The 18,020-nt window shown below is 41.3% G+C and overlaps 1 protein-coding gene across 12 annotated transcripts in view; it reads left to right on the top strand.

Moving 5' to 3' along the window:
* The window catches only part of DZIP1L (DAZ interacting zinc finger protein 1 like), a 46,142-nt gene that overhangs the window by 14,731 nt on the left and 13,391 nt on the right, over nucleotides 1-18,020 (top strand). For 8 of the 12 annotated variants that reach the window (XM_036851307.1, XM_036851304.1, XM_036851306.1 and 5 more), the window contains 7 exons: nucleotides 1,017-1,101; nucleotides 3,707-3,840; nucleotides 4,518-4,679; nucleotides 7,521-7,649; nucleotides 13,927-13,989; nucleotides 15,249-15,389; nucleotides 17,686-17,716. In XM_036851307.1, the coding sequence (XP_036707202.1) occupies nucleotides 1,017-1,101; nucleotides 3,707-3,840; nucleotides 4,518-4,679; nucleotides 7,521-7,649; nucleotides 13,927-13,989; nucleotides 15,249-15,389; nucleotides 17,686-17,716 (745 nt within the window). The remainder of the gene's footprint in view (nucleotides 1-1,016; nucleotides 1,102-3,706; nucleotides 3,841-4,517; nucleotides 4,680-7,520; nucleotides 7,650-13,926; nucleotides 13,990-15,248; nucleotides 15,390-17,685; nucleotides 17,717-18,020) is intronic. The other 4 variants (XM_036851302.1, XM_036851301.1, XM_036851309.1 and 1 more) reach the window with 3 other exon arrangements.

The raw sequence follows: 18,020 nt of genomic DNA, 5'->3' as shown, positions 1-18,020 counted from the left end.
ACAACTCCCAGAAGTGGTTGCATATACCACTTCTGTTTACATGCCATTGGCCAGAATTTAGTCACATGGCCACACCTGGTTGTAAGGGAGGAGGTGACATACATTCTCATTAGCCTCACGGTCAGCTAAAAATCAAGGTTTCTATTGCTAAGGTAAAAGGGAAAACTGGTACTGGGGGACGATTGGCAATTTATGTCACATTTGCATTTGTGTAAAGACAGCAAATAATCTGCCCTCTTACTCTGATTGACTAGCAATGGCAGCCTGCAAAGCTGTGTTGGAAGAATTTTGAAGTTTTAGAGTGAAAAAATGATCTGCTAGATTGGCATTGTCTGAAACGCTTGAGGAGAGTGAAGTGGAATTTCAGATGCTATGTTTACTACCCTTTGCTCCAGTGGTTCTCAACTCTGGGTGAGACTTGGACATAGGTGTTTTTTGAAAAAAAACTTTTTATTGTGGAAAATTTCAAACATATATGAAAGTAGAGAGAATAATAAAATGAACCTTCATCTGCACACTCTCCAGCCCAATAGTTATCAACTCATGGCCAATGTTGTCGCATTTGTTCCTCTACCCAATTTCCCCACCCTTGTGTTATTTTGAAGTGTATCAGTCATATGAGTTTATCTGTAAATATTTCACTATGTAGCTCTAAAAGGCAAGGACTCCCATCCCACTTTTAAACATAAACGTAATACCATCATCATGCCCTGAAAAACCAACAAAAATTCCTTAGTATCATCTAAGGATGATACTAATCATTGTTCCTAGCTCCCCACGGCACTGGGAGTGTTTTAAAATTCAGAAAAAGAAAAAATATATATATATATATTGGGGGGGGATAAAATATATAGTATATATATTTTGGGTTCAGTCACTGCCTTACTCAGTAAATCAAACTCTTCATTTGTGAAACAGCCCAGGAGTCCCAAGGAATGAGAGTTTTGATAGAGGGAGAATCCCTGACTGACTCAGGTGAGCTAATCCTGCACTTCCCACTACTTCCCTCTGTGTAGTGCCACCTGTGTGACAAGACCTTCATGAATGCCACCTTTCTCCGGGGCCACATCCAGCGCAGACATACGGGCGTGGTGGAAGGTGGTAAGTCCAGGTGGCCCTCCTGGGACTGTGCAAGGGCCTGGGCTTGTGTTCAGCGGGTGAGGGGCATGTGCACCACCAAAGCTGCCCTCAGAACCTCACCATCCAGTTGAGGATGGGGGGATCCCACGTGGGGCGGGGAGGGTTTCTGACCACGTGTTTAGAGAAAAAGGGCTGGGAGTCAGACAGGTAGGTTCTAGTCTTAGCTTTGTCCCCTTCTGTTATGTGACCATGGTCAGTGTTTCCTCCTCTGTGTCCTTCACTGTGAATGGGGCAGTCAGACAGAGTGACTTTGAAGGGCCCTTACCTCCCAGCCTTCTGGAATTTGCTGTTCTCTGGTGCTGACTATGAATAAGCTTAACTGGGCTTAATGAGCAGTCAGACCAATTCTTTGACTCTTTTAATGTCATGAGCTTATTATGACTTAATCACTGTAATTTTACTGTTTCAAATTCTAAAACGAGTAGCAAGGCTGTATGTTTTTCCCATTAAGAGGTTTGCATACTTTATATCTGTTTTTTGAGGTTCAATAAGAAATAGCTGTTAAAACGTAAAATAAATATAGATATGAAAATATAATGTGATAAAATGTAATATAAATTAAATATAAAAATCCCATTGAATAAAATATTTTTCCCTTTATTTTAATTTCTTTTTCAAAGAACAGAGTTTTAAAACAGCACAATTCACCTAGTTACTATGCATTTATTATATATCTAATTCTTCTTGGTTCTGCATTGGAGGCTGCTAAAGAAAAACAGATTTTCCACTTGTTAAATATTTTTTTCTGATAAAGATATATATCTTTGAAGAGATATTTGTACACATATTCATAGCAGCATTATTCATAGTAGCTAAGATGTAGAAGAACCCAAATGTCCATTGACAGATGAATGGATAAGCAAAGTGTGGTATATAGATACAAAGAAATACTATTCAGCCTTAAAAAGAAAAGTAATTCTGCAATATGCTACAACAGGGTATTATGCTAAGTGAACTAAGCCAGTCACAGAAGGACAAATACTATATAATTTTACTTAAATGAGGTACCTAGAATAGTCAAATTCATAGAAACAGAAAGTAGAATGGTGGTTGCCAGGGGCTAGAGGAAGGGGAATGGGGAGTTAGTGTTTAGTGAGTATAGAGTTTCTGTTTTACAAGATGAAAAGCATTCTGAAGATGGATGGTGGTGATGGTTGCACAACATTATGAATGTTTGTAATACCACCGAACTATACATTTAAGAATGGCTAAGGCGGTAAATTTTGTGTTATGTATATTTTATCACAGTAAAGAAATTGGAAAAAATATGCCTTTGATATAGAAAATTTAAATACAGAAAGGTAGAAAAGAGAAAATAAAAACTGTGGACAATATCACCTGCAGTTAATATGTTGGTATGTTCACAGTCATTATTTTTCTTTATACAAATACAGTCATATAGGATGCAGTTTTGACACTGCTTATTTTCAATTAAGAATATATCACATTTTCCAAAGTCAGTAAATCATCTTTGAAAACATGATTTTTAATGGCTGGATAGTACTTCATCATGTGGTGATCATAGTATATCTCACAATTGAATTATTTCTCAATTTATGTGGGCTACTAAAAAATTTTCCTATTATAAATCACATGATGATAACATTCTTGTACATAAATCTTTGTGCATATTCCTTGTTATTTCCTTAATGTAAAGTGCTGTAGGGAGAGGAAAAATATGTTCTTAAGGCAACTTTTGCTACATTAATGTTCATTAATTTATTGTCAGGCAGGCTGGCTTCTCAGATAACCCAGCCCTCCCATTCCAGACTCACCTCAGATCACTTAATTAACCCAAATTAATTTACACTGCATCTAAAAGTTGCTTGTTTCTAAAAAGTCCCATCTGAGAAAAGCCATATATTTCTTTTCAAAGAAAAGCTTAAAGTTTCAATAACAGTACCATCTAATAGTCTCTAAATGTACTTTAAAAAGTAACAAATGTTCAAGTACAATTGGTGTCTTTTTCATTAACCCTTAATTCTTAGTTTATCAGTATGTGATTTAGTTAGAATATTCTTCTGTAATTCAAGATTTCTTCATAATGCATGCTGCCTTTTTTTCATTGGAAATTTAAAACCACACATTTAAACTACACTATATTCCTGAAAAGAGTGAACTTAAAACTACAATTATTATCACTATTTTAAATTCCCCTCTGATTGCTGTCAGGATATGTAGATACGTTCTTTGTATTAATAATCAGTGTGTACACACTATTTGGTACTCTGCTTCTGTTACTCTGCTGATTTTGCATTCACATTGCCATGTGTTAGTACTGTCAAAATAGTTATTTTAAATGACAACAATAGTTCACATGGATTGAGCTGTCCTGCCAGGCACTACGCTAAGCCCTTTGCATTATCACATTTCATCCTCACAATAACTCTCTGGGTTAGGTGCTATTACTATGTCCATTTTCCAGTTTGGAGAAACAGAGGGTCAGGGAGGTTCTGTCATTTGCCCAAAGTCAGTGTACAATGTAAGTGGCAAAGCTGAACTGAGACTGAGGTGTGACGGTATACATTCCACTGACTTTGACTTACGCCGTCACCCTCTCTTTGAGTGGACCCCACAGGAAAGCAGAAGAAGCAGGAGCAGCCAGTGGAGGAGGTGTTGGAAGAGCTGTGGGCCAAGCTGAAGTGGACCCAAAGGGAGCTGGAAGCGCAGAGGGCGGCGGAGAGGCAGCGGCAGCTTCAGGTGGGCGTGGAGAGGAAACGGCAGGGGGCTTGGTCACGGACTAGCCGAGAGACCCATGATGCACTCGCATCCCACAGGGCCAAAATTCTGGCTCTTTCATAGAGCGGGAGTCAGAGCTAGGATGGCGTCTTCCTGGATGTGCTAAATGATTTTAGGTAGTTTGGCAAGGAAAATTCAATTACTTGGTCAGACCTGTATGGCCAAAAGAGAGCTGCAGCTTCTTGCATTAGCACCCTCTGAGAGCATTTGAACCTGAATTTTAACTTCTTACAATAAACTGTTAGCTTTTTGAGGACAAAGACTGGATAAGCTCCCAAAGGCAGCCCAGAGGAGGTACTCAGTAAATATTTGTAGAACGAAAATGCATAAACTTGCCTCACTCCTTCTGGCATTTATTCATTCATCACTCCTTCCCTCAGCATGCATTTACTGAGCACCAACTATGCCAGGCATTGTGAGGAATATAAAGAGAGAAAAGACGTGATCCCCATCCTCAAGGGCCTTTACGGTTCAGATAAGACTAATCCCACTCCCGGTCCCAACAGTGGGGACTGGGGGATGAATGGTCTTTGGGTCTCCATAGTGGCTTGCACGGACAAGGAGCCCTAGCAGTTTGTCGGTAAATATTTGTCATAATGTGGAATTAATGATTCTCTTGTTCTTGCTTTTCTTTGTAGGAAGCAGAGATCACTCGCCAGAGGGAAGCAGAAGCTAAGAAAGAATTTGATGAATGGAAAGAAAAAGAGCAGGCCAAGCTCTACGGGGAAATAGACAAGCTCAAAAAATTATTTTGGGATGAATTTAAAAGTGTTGCCAACCAGAACTCTACGCTAGAAGAGGTACCCAACCTAAAAGGCTTCTCAGAGTTCTTTAGTTGTAAACCTGCTTATTTGTTCTCAAAATTCATTTCTTTGTGTGTACTAGTTCTCTGTCATCTGCCATTGGGGGTGGGTAATACACTGTGAGGCCAGATACTAGAGGCCAGTGCCCAGGATTGAATCCCTGCTCCATCACATACCGGCTGTGTGATCTTAGGCGAGTTACCTAACTTTCCTGTGCCTCAGTTTCTTTTCTGTAGGATAGGTTTCTGAAAGGATTAAATTAACACATAGACAGCACTTAACATTATCTGGCATATAGCAAGAGCTCCTGAGATATTATCCTTATTTTTGCAAAGGGCTTTCATCACTGCACAAGAAATGAGGCAAAATGTAAATGAATGCATTTTTCTTCTAACAAGTACTTGCTGAGCCCTGGCTACAGGCCAGGCTCTCTGTTGGGGTCTGTGGAGGTCACACATAATAGCTAACATTTACTGAAACTTTTCTAGCCCCTGTGCAGAGTACTTTATATACACTAACTTTTAATCCTCATAACAACCAAACAACTATAACATTCTAAAGGTAGGTGTGTCATTAGTTTATTAATTTCTTTATGAAAGTTCTTTTTTTAGGGAATTCCCTGGCAGTCCAGTGGTTAGGGCTCCACGCTTTCACCGCAGGGATCCCTGGTCAGGGAATGAAGATCCCACGTGCTGCACAGTGTGGCCAAAAAGTAAAAAAAAATAATAATAAAGTTTTTTTTTATTTTTTAAAAAAAAGCTATTATCATTCCTCCTTTACAGACAAAGACACTGAGGTCACATAACTTGCCTAAGGTCACACAGCTGTTAAGAGGTAGAGCTGGGATTTGAACCCAGCTCCTTAAACTTCAAAGCCCCTGCTCTTCTACTGGATATATTATTAAGTTTATTCAAGAAAACCTTATTGAAGTTATCCATGGACTGTATCTTCCCATATAAACCTGTATAACTAAAACTGTATCAGGGACAATGTTTGAGGAGAAGTATTTTCAGGATGTATTTAGCTCTTGTTGGTCCTCTGCACATCAAGGAGACTCTTTTCTTGATTTGAAAATGAATTGTGTAATAGTGTTTCTCATGATCATTGCGTGTTTTGCCTAAAGAAACACCTAGACAACTTTTCTGGAAGGGGATTGTTGTAGGATATGTGTGGAGCCTTGGTGGTCTCAATCTGAGACGGAAAGCCGAGGATGGAGGCCGGTGGGAGTGCAGTGAGAGCTCTGCGTGTGTGTGTGTGTGTGTGTGTGTGTATCGATAGCGACCCAGGTCCTCCCATTCCTAAATGTTCCCCCAGGGTGGACAGGGATGATCTGTGGAGGACGAGATGCTGCTCCGCCATGTGGACGCCACACTCCTAACCCCCAGCTCCACACCCATCCTCTCTGAGCTCATCTGAACCTCCCTGACTCCCATGCTTCCACTGACATGGTGCTCGCTGACTAGACACGTTAGATACCTAGGTATTGATTTGAATTTGGAGTTGTTGTTCATAAACTGTGTCTTCAAAAATCAAAAGGTTACTTTTGGTTAGGAAATTCTGGGTTGTGGTAAATGAGGACATAATTCTTACTACCATCCATGGTTTCCTTTTAACTTGGATCACACTGTCCTAAACTGGAACATCCTTTTTTTTTTTTTTTTTTGCCTTTCCCCTATAGGACGGCTTCTGTTGTATTTTTGTGTTTGTGTGTCTCCCCCCCCCATCTCCTCTCACCTGACATTTTATTATTTCACTTTTATTAAAGTATAGGAACCAAACTGGATACAAAATTCTCAGTGTAGTTGGATAATTATCTTGATTTATTTTTTAAAAATTCTGGGGGATGGGGAAACAGACAAGATTCCATTTAGAGTGATTGTGAAAAACACTGTAAGTCCACTTTACCCCAGTTGAAAGGAAAACACCATGAAGGTTTGTGATGCCAAGAAAGCCAGCTCTCTGGTGTGTCATAAGCAGCAGTGTGAAGACAGAAGTGACACATTAGGGGCCGAAAATTGTGCATACATCTGATAAAGCATTTGACTCTACAAAAATATTCAAGGGGTTTAGAAATGGTTAACACTTGGACCCAATATTGCTTTAGCAGGAATTGAGAAGAGTTAAAGATTAGCAAGAGTGAGAAGTTAAACTCAGGGACTTAACTGTTCTCTAAAGCTTTAATAGGGCTTATGTGTTTGATATAGTAATAGAGATGGAGATAATTGCTTTTGTCACTGCAATAGTGATATATTTAAAAATATAACCATAGGGGGGTGGAAGGGCACCTTGTCTTTGATCCACTTTTCCATGCCTTTTCCTTCACACCATACACTATTAGCTTGGGAAGCACTAGGCATTGGTGACATGACTGCAAGCTGTGAAAAGCCAGGCCTTCTTGGTGACAGCCAGGATTTTTCTTTGTGGGAAGAGGGGCAGGAGTCCTCAGGGAGTGGTCTGGAGTGCCTGAGACCCTCCTCCAGGCTCAGATAGTCTGATTCTCTTCAGCCCATTCGAGACTGAGGAAGAAATGGGAAAGCTGTCAGGCAAGTTCCGGGTTTGAAGCACAGCAGAATTTCAGCGCAATGGAAATGACAGTCTTAAATTCTGTTCTTCCATGGGAATTTGCTTCTCCTGCGCAAGGGCTGAGCTCTCAGGAGAACACTAGTGAAGGGGAGTGTGCACTTGTGTGAATGTTTGCAGGCATGCAGATACCTAGTGAGTTCAGGTTGGGGCTTTGTGGTTGGGGTTAGGTGTGCCCTTCTGACACCGCTCCGGGTATAAAAGACAACATCATGATTAAATCTTCATCTGAATGAAACTGCACCCTGGTCTTTTCAGAAACTGCAGGCACTGCAGTCCCACAAGGTGTTGAAGTCCAACCTCGGGTCCCTGCAGGATGAGGAGCCCGAGGAACGACTCAGGCAGGCTCAGGAGCTCCGGGACCTGAAGGAGAAGATGGAGATTCAGGTGAGCCGATGCCCCGTGCCTTTCTTCCCAGAGCCAGGCGAGAACCGTGCTGTCTTCCAACAGAGTTTGTCGGTTTTGCTCTATGGTTTTAGGGAAGTTGAAAGACATCAAAGTTCTATATTTTCAGACCTTCTGCCAATTCATGAAAGCATAGAGTAGGGTTCTTAGGGTTCTCAGGTGCAGCTGGTGACATACCTGTGTGCAATGTCAGATTTGCCTGGGATTTTTTTTCAAAATGCATTCAGCCGTGTATCTTACTGGATGCCCTTGCCCTCATTTTGATTCCAACCCAGTTGAAAACAATTCTTAGAAAGTGTGACAGTCTTCTGGCTTTGAAGATATTTGGCATGGGTCTAATGGTGTGATGTTAAATACTTAACAACCGGTTGTCTGGAACTAAAAAAGCTTTGATTTGTAGCATTTGCCATTTTCTGTGGTGTAAATATTCCCACCATGGCTGATTTCATGCTGCTAATGTGAGGTCACTGGATATGGAACTGGGAAGACTTATGCACAATCTGCTCTCATGGGCTGGGAGGGGGTGGCCTGGCCTCCACTGGATGAACCTTACATCAGTCCAGTTACATATGGTCTGTATCACTGATAGTTCCATGGTAAGGAAGGGCAGTTGGCACAGTCGTTCAATCATGTTGTCCTGCTTCTGCTCTCCAAGGCTGTTAAGAAGAGCTTAACATTTAACTAGCAGAGGTAAAGCGTTTCCACTGCTTGATGTTTCAAGTTTCACATTTAAAAAAGCCATTCTTTTTCTATGAACTCTTTCACATCCTTTGCCTATTTTTTCTGTTGATTTCCTTACCAGTTTGTGAGTTTGTATAACGTATGGAAATTAACCAACCCTTTGTTGCTCTTGTTGTGGCTATTTTCCCCTGTTTCCTAGTCATCCTTAAACTTTGTTTATCATGGTCTTGACCATACAAAATTAATAATGTTTATGTGGTCAAAATGATCAGATTATCAGTCTTTTGTTTATGGCTACTCTGAGATTTAAAAAGAAAATAATCATGGGAATTCCCTGGCTGTACAGTGATTAGGATTCCATGCTTCCACTGGCAGGGTCCGGGGTTCGATCCCTAGTCAGGCAACTAATATCCCGCAAGCTGTGCAGTGTGGCCAAAAAGAGAAAAAGAAAATATTCCTGTGTTTTCTTTTTGTTAGTTTATTTGCTCATTCATTCATCCGTTCACTCATTCATACATGTCACTTTATTGAGGTACGATTCACATGTAAAAAGCTGTGCATATTTAATGTATATAACTCATTGAATTTGGGGGTAAGTGTAGCCATATTTTGGCTATTGTGAATAATGCTGCAATGAACATGGGAGTGTGAGTATTTCTTTGAGATCCTGATTTCAATTCCTTTGAATCAAAATCAAGAAGTGGGATTGCTGGATTATATGGTAGTTCTGTTTTTAATTTTTTTAATAAGAGGAAAACAAACAAGTTTATTAACATGTATACCTCATGGACACATGGGAGATTCCCCTGGGAAAATGAGTAACTCTCTCGTTTTTTAATTTTTTTGAGAAGCCTCCATACTGTTTATCCATAATGACTGTACCAATTTACATTCCCACCAACAGTGTAAAATGTTTCCTTCTCTCCACATCCTTGCCAACACTTGTTATCTTTTGTTACTTTTAAAAATAATAGCCATTCTGACAGGTATGAGGTGATAATCTCATTGTGGTTTGATTTGCATTTTTCTGCTGAATAATGATGTTGAGCACATTTTCATATGCCTGTTGACTATTTGTAGGTCTCCTTTGGAGAAATGTCTATTCAAGTCCTTTGTCCATTTTTAATTGGATTGGTTTTTGCTATTGAGTTATATGAGTTCCTTGTATTTTGGATATTAACTCCTTATGAGATACATGGTTTGCAATTATTTTCTCCCATTTCATAGGTCATCTTTTCATCAGTTGATGGTTTCCTTTGCTGTAAAGAAACTTTAGTTTGATGTAGTCCCATTTGTTTATTTTTGCTTTTGTTGCCTGTGCTTTTGGTATCACATCCAAAAATCGTTGACAAGATCAATGTCCCTGTTTTCTTCTCGGAGTTTTAGGGTTTCAGGTCTTATATTTAAGTCTTTAATCCATTTTGAGTTGGCTTTTGTGTATGGTGTAAGATATCGGTCCAATTTCATTCTTTTGCAGGTGGATATCCATTTTCCCCATCACCATTTACTGAAGAGACTATTCTTTTCCTATTTTGTATTCTGGGTGCCCTTGTTGAAGATTTGTTGACCATACATATGTGGGTTTAATTTTGGATTTCGTATTCTGTTCCATTGGTCTGTGTGTCTGTTTTTATGCCAGTACCATACTGTTTTAATTACTGTAGCTTTGTAATATAATTTGAAATCAGGAAGTGATGCCTCTAGTTTGTCTTCTTGCTCAAGATTGGTTTGGCTATTTGGGGTCTTTTGTGGTTCCACATGAATTTTAGGATTTTTTTTCTATTTCTGTGAAAAATGACATTAAAATTTTGATACGGATTGCTTTGAATATGTAAATTGTTTTGGGTAGTATGGGTATTTTAACAATATTCTTCCAATCCATGAGCATGGGATATCTTTTCATTTATTTGTCTTCTACAGTTTATTTCATTGACGTTTTATAGTTTTCACTGTATAGCTCTTTCACCTCCTTGAATAAATTTATTCCTATATTTAACTGATTTTGATGCTATTGTAAATGGGATAGTTTTCTTAATTTCTTTTTTGGGTAGTTTGTTTTTAGTGTAGAGAAATACAACTGATTTTTGCATGCTGATTTTGTATCCTGCAACTTTAATGAATTTCTTTATTCTAACAGTTTTGTTTTTTATTTTGTGGAGTCTTTAGGATTTTCCATTTGTAAGGTCATCGGTCATCTCATCTGCAAACAGATAATTTTACCTCTTCCTTTCCAATTTGGATGCCTTTTATTTCTTTTTCTTGTCTCAGTGCTCTGGCTAGGACTTCCAGTACCATGTTGAATAAGAATGGTGAGAGTGAACATTCTTGTCTTGTTCCTGATCTTGGAGGAAAAGTGTTCAGCTTTTCACTGTTGAGTATGATGCTACCTCTGGGCTTGTCATATATATGGCCTTTATTATGTTGAGGTATATTCCTTCTATATACACTTTGATGAGAGTTTTTTTTTTTATCATAAAAGGATATTGAATTTTGTCAAATGATTTTTCTATATCTATTGAAATGATCATATAATTTTATCCTTTATTTTGTTAATGTAGTGTATCACATGTATTGATTTGTGTATGTTGAACCATTCTTGTATCCTGGGGATGAATCCTACTTGATCATGTTGTATGATCCTTTTAATGTGCTTGTATTTTGTTGAGTATTTTTGCGTCTATGTTCATTAAGGATATTGGCCTATAATTTTTTTTCTTGTAGTGTCCTTCTCTGGCATTTGACAAGGGTAATACTGGCCTCATAAAATGTGTTTGGAAGTTTCTTCCTCTTCAATTTTTGGGAAGAATTTGAGAAGAATTTGCATTAATTCTTTAAACATTTGGTAGAATTCACCAGTGAAGCCATCCAGTTCTGGGATTTTCTTTGTTGGGAGATTTTTGACCACAGATTCAATCTCCCTAGTCATTATTGGTCTGTTCAGATTTTCTATTTTTTTATGATTCAGTCTTGGTTGGTTGTATGTTTCTAGGAACTTGTCTATTTTTTCTAGGTTATCCAATTTATTGGTGTGTAACTGTTTATAGACATCTCTTGTAATCCTTTGCATTTCTGTGATAACAGTTGTAGTGTCTCCTCTTCTATTTCTGATGCTATATGTTTGAGACCTCTCTTTTTTTCTTAATCTAGCCAAGGATTTGTCAATTTTGTTTATCTTTTCAAAAACTAACTCTTACTTTTGTTGATCGTGTCTATTGTTTTTCTATTCTCTATTTCATTTATGTCTGATCTACTCTTTATTACTTCCTGCCTTTTGCTAACTTTGGGTTTAGTTTATTCTTCTTTTTCTAGGTCCTTGGGGTATAAAGTTAGGTTATTTATTTGAGATCTTTCCTTTTTCTTAATGTAAAATTTTATGACAGTAAACTTCCCTTGTAGAACTGCTTTTGCTGCATCCCAGAAGTTTTGGTATGTTGTGTTTCCATTTTTGTTTGTCACAAGTTATTTTTTTGTTTCTCTTTTGATTTCTTCTTTGTTCAGGAATGTGTTGTTTGATATCTACACATTTGTAAGTTATCCTGTTTCTCTCCTATTATTGATTTCTAGTTTCATAGCATTGTGGTTGGAAAAGATTAACTTGATATGATTTCAAGCTTAAGTTGGCAAGACTTGTTTTGTGGGCTAATGTGTGATCTGTCCTGGGGAATGTTCTTTGGGCATTTGAGGAGAATGTGTACTCTGCTACTTGGACGGGATGTTCTATGTATGTCTGTTCAGTACACTTGGTCTATAGTGCTGTTCAAGTCCATTGTTTACTTATTGATTTTCTGTCTGGATGATATATCCATTGTTGAAAGTGGAGTATTGAAATCCCCTACTATTATTGTATTACTGTCTATTTCTCCCTTCAGTTCTGTTAATATTTGCTTTATATATTTAGGTGCTCCTATGTTGAGTGAGTATATAGTTGTCCCTCAGTATCCATTCATAGGAGATTGGTTCCAGACCTGCTATGGATACCAAAATTCTCAGATACTCAAGTCCCTTATGTTTTGCACATCCTCCCATATACTCTACATCATCTATAGATTACTTCTAATTACTTATAATACCTAATACAATGTAAATTCTATGTAACTAGTTGTAAATATTGTAATACAATGTAAATGCTATGTAAATAGTTGCCAGCAAGAGGCAAATTCAAGTTTTGCTTTTTGGAACTTTCTGGAACTTTTTTCCAAATATTTTCAATCCATGGTTGGTTAAATCCATGGATGTGGAATACACAGATGTGGAACCTATGGATATGGAAGGCTGACTGTATATTTACAGTCGTTATATCCTCTTGATGAATTGACCCCTTTATCAATATGTAGTGACCTTCTTTGTCTCTAGTAACAGTTTTTGACTTAAAGTTATTTTGTCTGATATAAGTATAGGTACCCTGCTTTCTTTTGTTTACCATTTGCATGAAATGTCTTCTCTCATCCCTTCAGTTTCAGCCTATGTGTGTCCTTAAAGCTAACCTGAGTCTCTTGTACGCAGCATATAGTTGGATCTTTTTTTAAAAATCCATTTAGCCACTTTTGATCTTTTGGTTGGAGAATTTAATCCATTTAAATTTAAAGTAATAACTGATAGGTAAGGATTTTCTATTGCCATTTTGTTAATGGTTTTCAGACTGTTCTGTAGTTACTTTGTCCCTTTCTTTTTCTCTTGCTGTCTTCATTTGTGAGTTGATGATTTTTTTGTCATGGTATGCTTTGATTCCTTTCTCTTTATCTTTTGTATATCTGCTACAGGTTTTTTCTTTGTGATTAGTATTAGATTATATAAAACATCTTATAATTACAGCACTCTGTTTTAAGCCAAAAACAACTTAACTTTGATTGCATACAAATAGTCTACACTTTTACTTTTCCTCCTCCACACCTTCCGCTGTCCACAAGCTAGCCAGTAGGGTCTAAAGCTGGTGTTGAGATCCGTATGCCAGGACCAAAAGCCGAGTCAGCTGTTCTGATTCCCTCAGTTCTGGGTGGGGTGAGGCAGAAGTGGGTGTCCTGGGCAGCATCCTTCAAGGCTGGGGCAGTTGGGTGCTCACTTGCTCTCACTGTCCCCATGGGAGAGATTGTGGGCTGAGGGGGTCTCTCTTGGCACTGAGCTGTGCCGCCTTGGGTGAGGGGTGACACGGGTGAGGTGAAAACTGTTCTTCTTCCCCTCTTCAGTGTGTCTATTCTTGGGTTTTTTTTGCTTCACCGAGGTGCTGGGACCTCTCAGCTGGATTCCCAGGCTCCCATAAAAAGGTCTCATCTGTGGGTGTTTTGAGAGCTGGGACCTCCTGGTCCATCATCTTGCTGATGTCACTTACATGTTTTAAGTTGAAATCTTTGACCACCTAGAATTTATTTTTGTTTAAGATATGAAATAAGGATCCAAGTTCATGTTTTTTTTCAGGCAGTTAACTACTTGCTTGAACACCATTTGTCAATAATCCATCTTCCCCCAGACTAAGATTCTATTTTTTCCCCATCTTTGTCTGGTTTTTCTACTACTCGTGTAGCTTTATAGTATATTTTAATATCTAGAGGGGCCCACTTGATAAGCATTTAATCTTTTTCAGAAAACAGAATGGAAGAGAAAAATGAAGGCATTGCAGGAAGAGCATGCAGCTCAGAAGAGAGAGGTAGGTCTCACTGGACCGTTTTGGGGAGCCTGGTTTCCCACGACCTCCTCTCATCCTTCAGCTCCCCATCCTTCAGCCCCCCCCCCCTTGAACTGGTTGGCAGATAATAATTTTTTGCTGATACTGTTCCTGGCTGCTGACCCCCATCAATACACAGAGGGGTCGGCCGCCCATCTGGGCAGCTTCCCTGGCAGGGAGCAGGGGCCTCCAGGCCTTCTCTTCTGAATCCAACACATCCTTTCTCTGTGGTTTCCTCTGCAGTGACCCCGTAAGGTGCTCCAAGGAGGGTTGTGCTGTAAAACTCAGAGAGCTGCCTGGTCATTCTGTGTTTGGGCCCTCCTTTGAAACTCCAACCAGGAGAGACCCTGGTGGCTGTGGACCTCAGTGATAGTTCACGGGCAGCTCAAATGGAAGGGTTCAGACACTGAGACCAGTGGGCAGAGAGCAACAGGCCTCAGGGCAGAGAAAACAGCTTCTCTAAAAATGTCCCTGACAAGGAGGCAAGTTGAGGAAGCCGGTTAACAGGAGCCCCAGGTTCTGCTGCAGAAAGCTCAGAAGGTGAAGGTGCTTAGATCTGAGTCTGGCGCAGGATGGATTCCCCCCGTTCCAGTAATTCCCATCTGATGGGTTTATCTTATTTGAAACATTTAAAAATGGGAAATGCATTCAAGTTTGTTCCAAAAGCAGAAGAACTCTATTAAGGTACATGGAGTAAAGTCTTACTTCCGCTCCATTTCCATCTACCTGTCCCCGACACCCACCCCACAGGTGACCACTTTTATTGCTTTCTTGTATTCTTCTAGAGGTTCTTTATGCAAAGATAAACAAATAGTGTCATTTTCTCTCTGCTCTTACATCAGAGGTTTTACTTAAAAATAAATAGTGTCATTTTCTCTCTGCTCTTAGACCGCATTTCCTTCACCTTTTGTCTTCACCTAAAAACATCCATTTGATGATTTTCGAATGACCTCAACTTACCTGACTGTCCTTCAGTGGGTGGCACACCTGACAGGGAGCCTTTGGCCCTGACCTTAGGGACCTGCATTCAATTCTCACTTCTCCTCAGGCACCACTTGAAATGTTCTCAAATGGGAAGGAAGTCAGTCTTGTTAGAAAGCCACCTGCCCAGGTCTGGAGACACTCCACCTGCTTCAGGTGAAACCCCGACCAGCGTTTGCCTACAGGTGCAGGCCCTGCAGGCACTGGGCACTCAGAGGTCCCTGCAGACATGTGACTGACCGACCTTCCTGTGCCACCAGCTGCAGGAGCAGAACGAGAGGCTCCAGGCCTCCCTGTCTCAGGATCAGAGGAAAGCAGCGATCCAGGCCCAGCGCCAGATCACTGCCCTTCGTGCCCAGCTCCAGGAACAAACCAGGCTCATCGCCTCCCAGGAGGAGATGGTAGGTGTGTCCCTCCTCCCAGCCAGGACCTGGAGCCCTAGGCCTCTTCCCTGCGAGGATTTCCTTAGATTCTTCTGGACTTACTGGCACTAGTCTCATTAGTCAGACTCTTTGAGGAGAGAGAAGAGTCCTCAGATTTGAGGGGCAGACACTGATGAGGATGCTGAAGACGTGCCTGCTGTCCGGGGTTAGTGGGTTCACGGTACCACCAGAGACCGTGTGAGGACCAGCACCTGGTTGATACTTTGCTTATTCCTCCGTGTAAGCCTCACTGCTGCCCTTCAAGGTAGACATTACCTTCTCCCCATCTTCATTTGACAGATGATGAAACAGGCAGGAGAAGTTAAGCGCCTCACTCGAGTCCACACGGGGCACGTTATAAATGACAGGGGTGAGATTCAACCCTCGCCAGGCAGGTGGAATGCAAAGCGTGTGCCCCTTTCACTGTGTTCTCAGGCATCATTTCTTAACTAATTCCTTTTTCATAAATTGACTGCCTCTGATGAAGTTGTCAGATAAACTAGTGTGATGAAAAGGCGTCACTCACTAAGCACCCTCTCCTAGAACTGGCCCCTGTGACTCTTCATCTAATGCGGATCACTCTCTGCCCAGCCTGGGCTCAGCTCCCCATTCTGAGCCCCAGGTCGGTGGAGACGTGTATCTATTCCCAGCTGGGCCCTCCTGTGGCCTCAGGTCCTTTGTCATGGGTCTGATACCACCCTCCACACAGCTTCCCTGGGCTGAGCACCCACTGTCACTGTCTAATCCACTGTTCTGTACCTCTTGCTATTTGTGCCTTTCTGTTCTCCCAGCTATACTTCACCATCAACATATCTTATTAACCCATGGCCCTGCTGCTTTTCTTTTTACTGTTTCTCCCCCAGCACACTTAACTCTTCACAGCTGTGGCTGCCTCAGGTCCAGTCTGGAGGTTTCCTCCTTATGTTACCCAGAACTCTTGTTTGCAGATGTTTCAGTTAGGAACCCACTGGCTAAACATAGCAGAATAGGTTAACAGGGGTTTATTTTTATTGTAACACCAAAAGAGGTGACAGTTGATGGCCTTGGTTTAGCTGCAAGATTATGCCATTGGAAACCCAGACTCTGCTTTTTTTTTCTTTTTTTCTTTTTTTAATTACCATCTTCAGCATATTGACTTTTGTTCTCATGCTTGACTCTCATAGTTGCAAGATGGCTGCCATAGCCCCAACCATCACAGTCATATCCAATGGAAGCAGTTGATGAAAAGGCTCTTTCCCACGACTTCTACTTATATTTTACTGTTCAAAGCTGTGTTATATGGGCAACTATAGTTGCAAGGAAGGTTAGAAAGAGAATAATTAGTTTTATACTTTCTAGGGTAGAGGTAAGCAAAGGAGGAATAGTTAGAAATGGACGTTGTATGAGTCATTCATCAGTAGGTAATGAAAAACAACCCAAGCCTAAGCAGAAGAGGGGATTTGTCATAAGGGTAGACAAGGTGTCTCAGAGAGCTCGAGGCAGGGGTGCAGCCAAGTCTAGGAGTAAACTGGGACCAGAGACATGAGTGTAGTCAGGAGTTTTCCTCTGCTGTGTGTCTCTGTTCCTTTCTCTGTATCTGCTTCGATTTTTTCTTTTACTCTGAAGGTCAGCTTCCACTCCATGTCTGCCCTACATGGCAAGCAAACAAACAAGCAAACAAATAAACAGTGACAACCAAAACTCAAACCAGTTGGCTGGCAAGAGCTCTTGAATTCCCATGTTACCAGTCCAGAATTCTCTGCCCAAACCTGGCTGTGGTGTGGGGGACTCGTTGCCACAAGGGGCTGTCCTGTCTGCAGCTATGTGGAGGAGGAAGAAGAAGCGCTTCCTGGAAAAGAGGGGTTGAGCAGAGAGTCGGTGACTGTCCACATCATGCCTCCTCCCTCCCAGGGGGCACTCAGCTCAGATGCCCACATCGCAGGAGGGGAGCCTCCCTTGCCCTGGCTGATTTCCACCAATTATACCGACAGTACTGCCTGTGTGTCTGCCCCCCTCTGCTTGCATGGGGCTCCTGCCCTTCAAACCACAGTCCCTCTCTGAAGAGGGGCATTTTTGTCTCCTCACCAAGGGAAAGTGGAGCATGGTGCCATCTTGGGTGCTGCTGTTCACCCTTGGTGCCATTGCGGGGCTGGGGCAGAGTACTCTGAGCTCCCTCCAGTTCCCAGTGGTTGGCATGGGAACACTGGCCGTCCCTTCTTCACAGAACTAGGCAGAGCCACCGCTCACAGCAGAGTCCCCTGCTGGCTGTAACCTGCTCTGTTCCACATCTTTGCAGATCCAGACCATGTCTCTCAGGAAGGTGGAGGGTAAGTCTGTAGGGGGCGGTTTGTAACAATCGTGGCTATCGTCTTGGCCTCTCCTGTCTCTTGTCCCCCACCAGTCAATGTATAGGACGAGGCTGGTGGCAGCAGCTCAGAGACCTGTAGCGTCAGGCTCTCTGGCTGGGTGGGGGAGGGTGAGAAGACGTTTGTTTCTGGGACAGACAGGGCTCCAGCCCAGGTTTGTGCTGAAGGCGTTCCATGCAGCTGGCAGGGTTTCTTGCCTGGCCTGCTCTTCTCTGTAGGACGGTGGAGACATGAGGTGGGAGCGGGGAGGGAGGATCTTGGGGGC

This window comes from Balaenoptera musculus, chromosome 4, assembly GCF_009873245.2.
Source record: "Balaenoptera musculus isolate JJ_BM4_2016_0621 chromosome 4, mBalMus1.pri.v3, whole genome shotgun sequence".
NCBI lineage: Eukaryota > Metazoa > Chordata > Mammalia > Artiodactyla > Balaenopteridae > Balaenoptera > Balaenoptera musculus.
The sequence above is the reverse complement of the archived record's forward strand: the minus strand, read 5'-3'. Positions and strand labels throughout refer to the sequence as shown.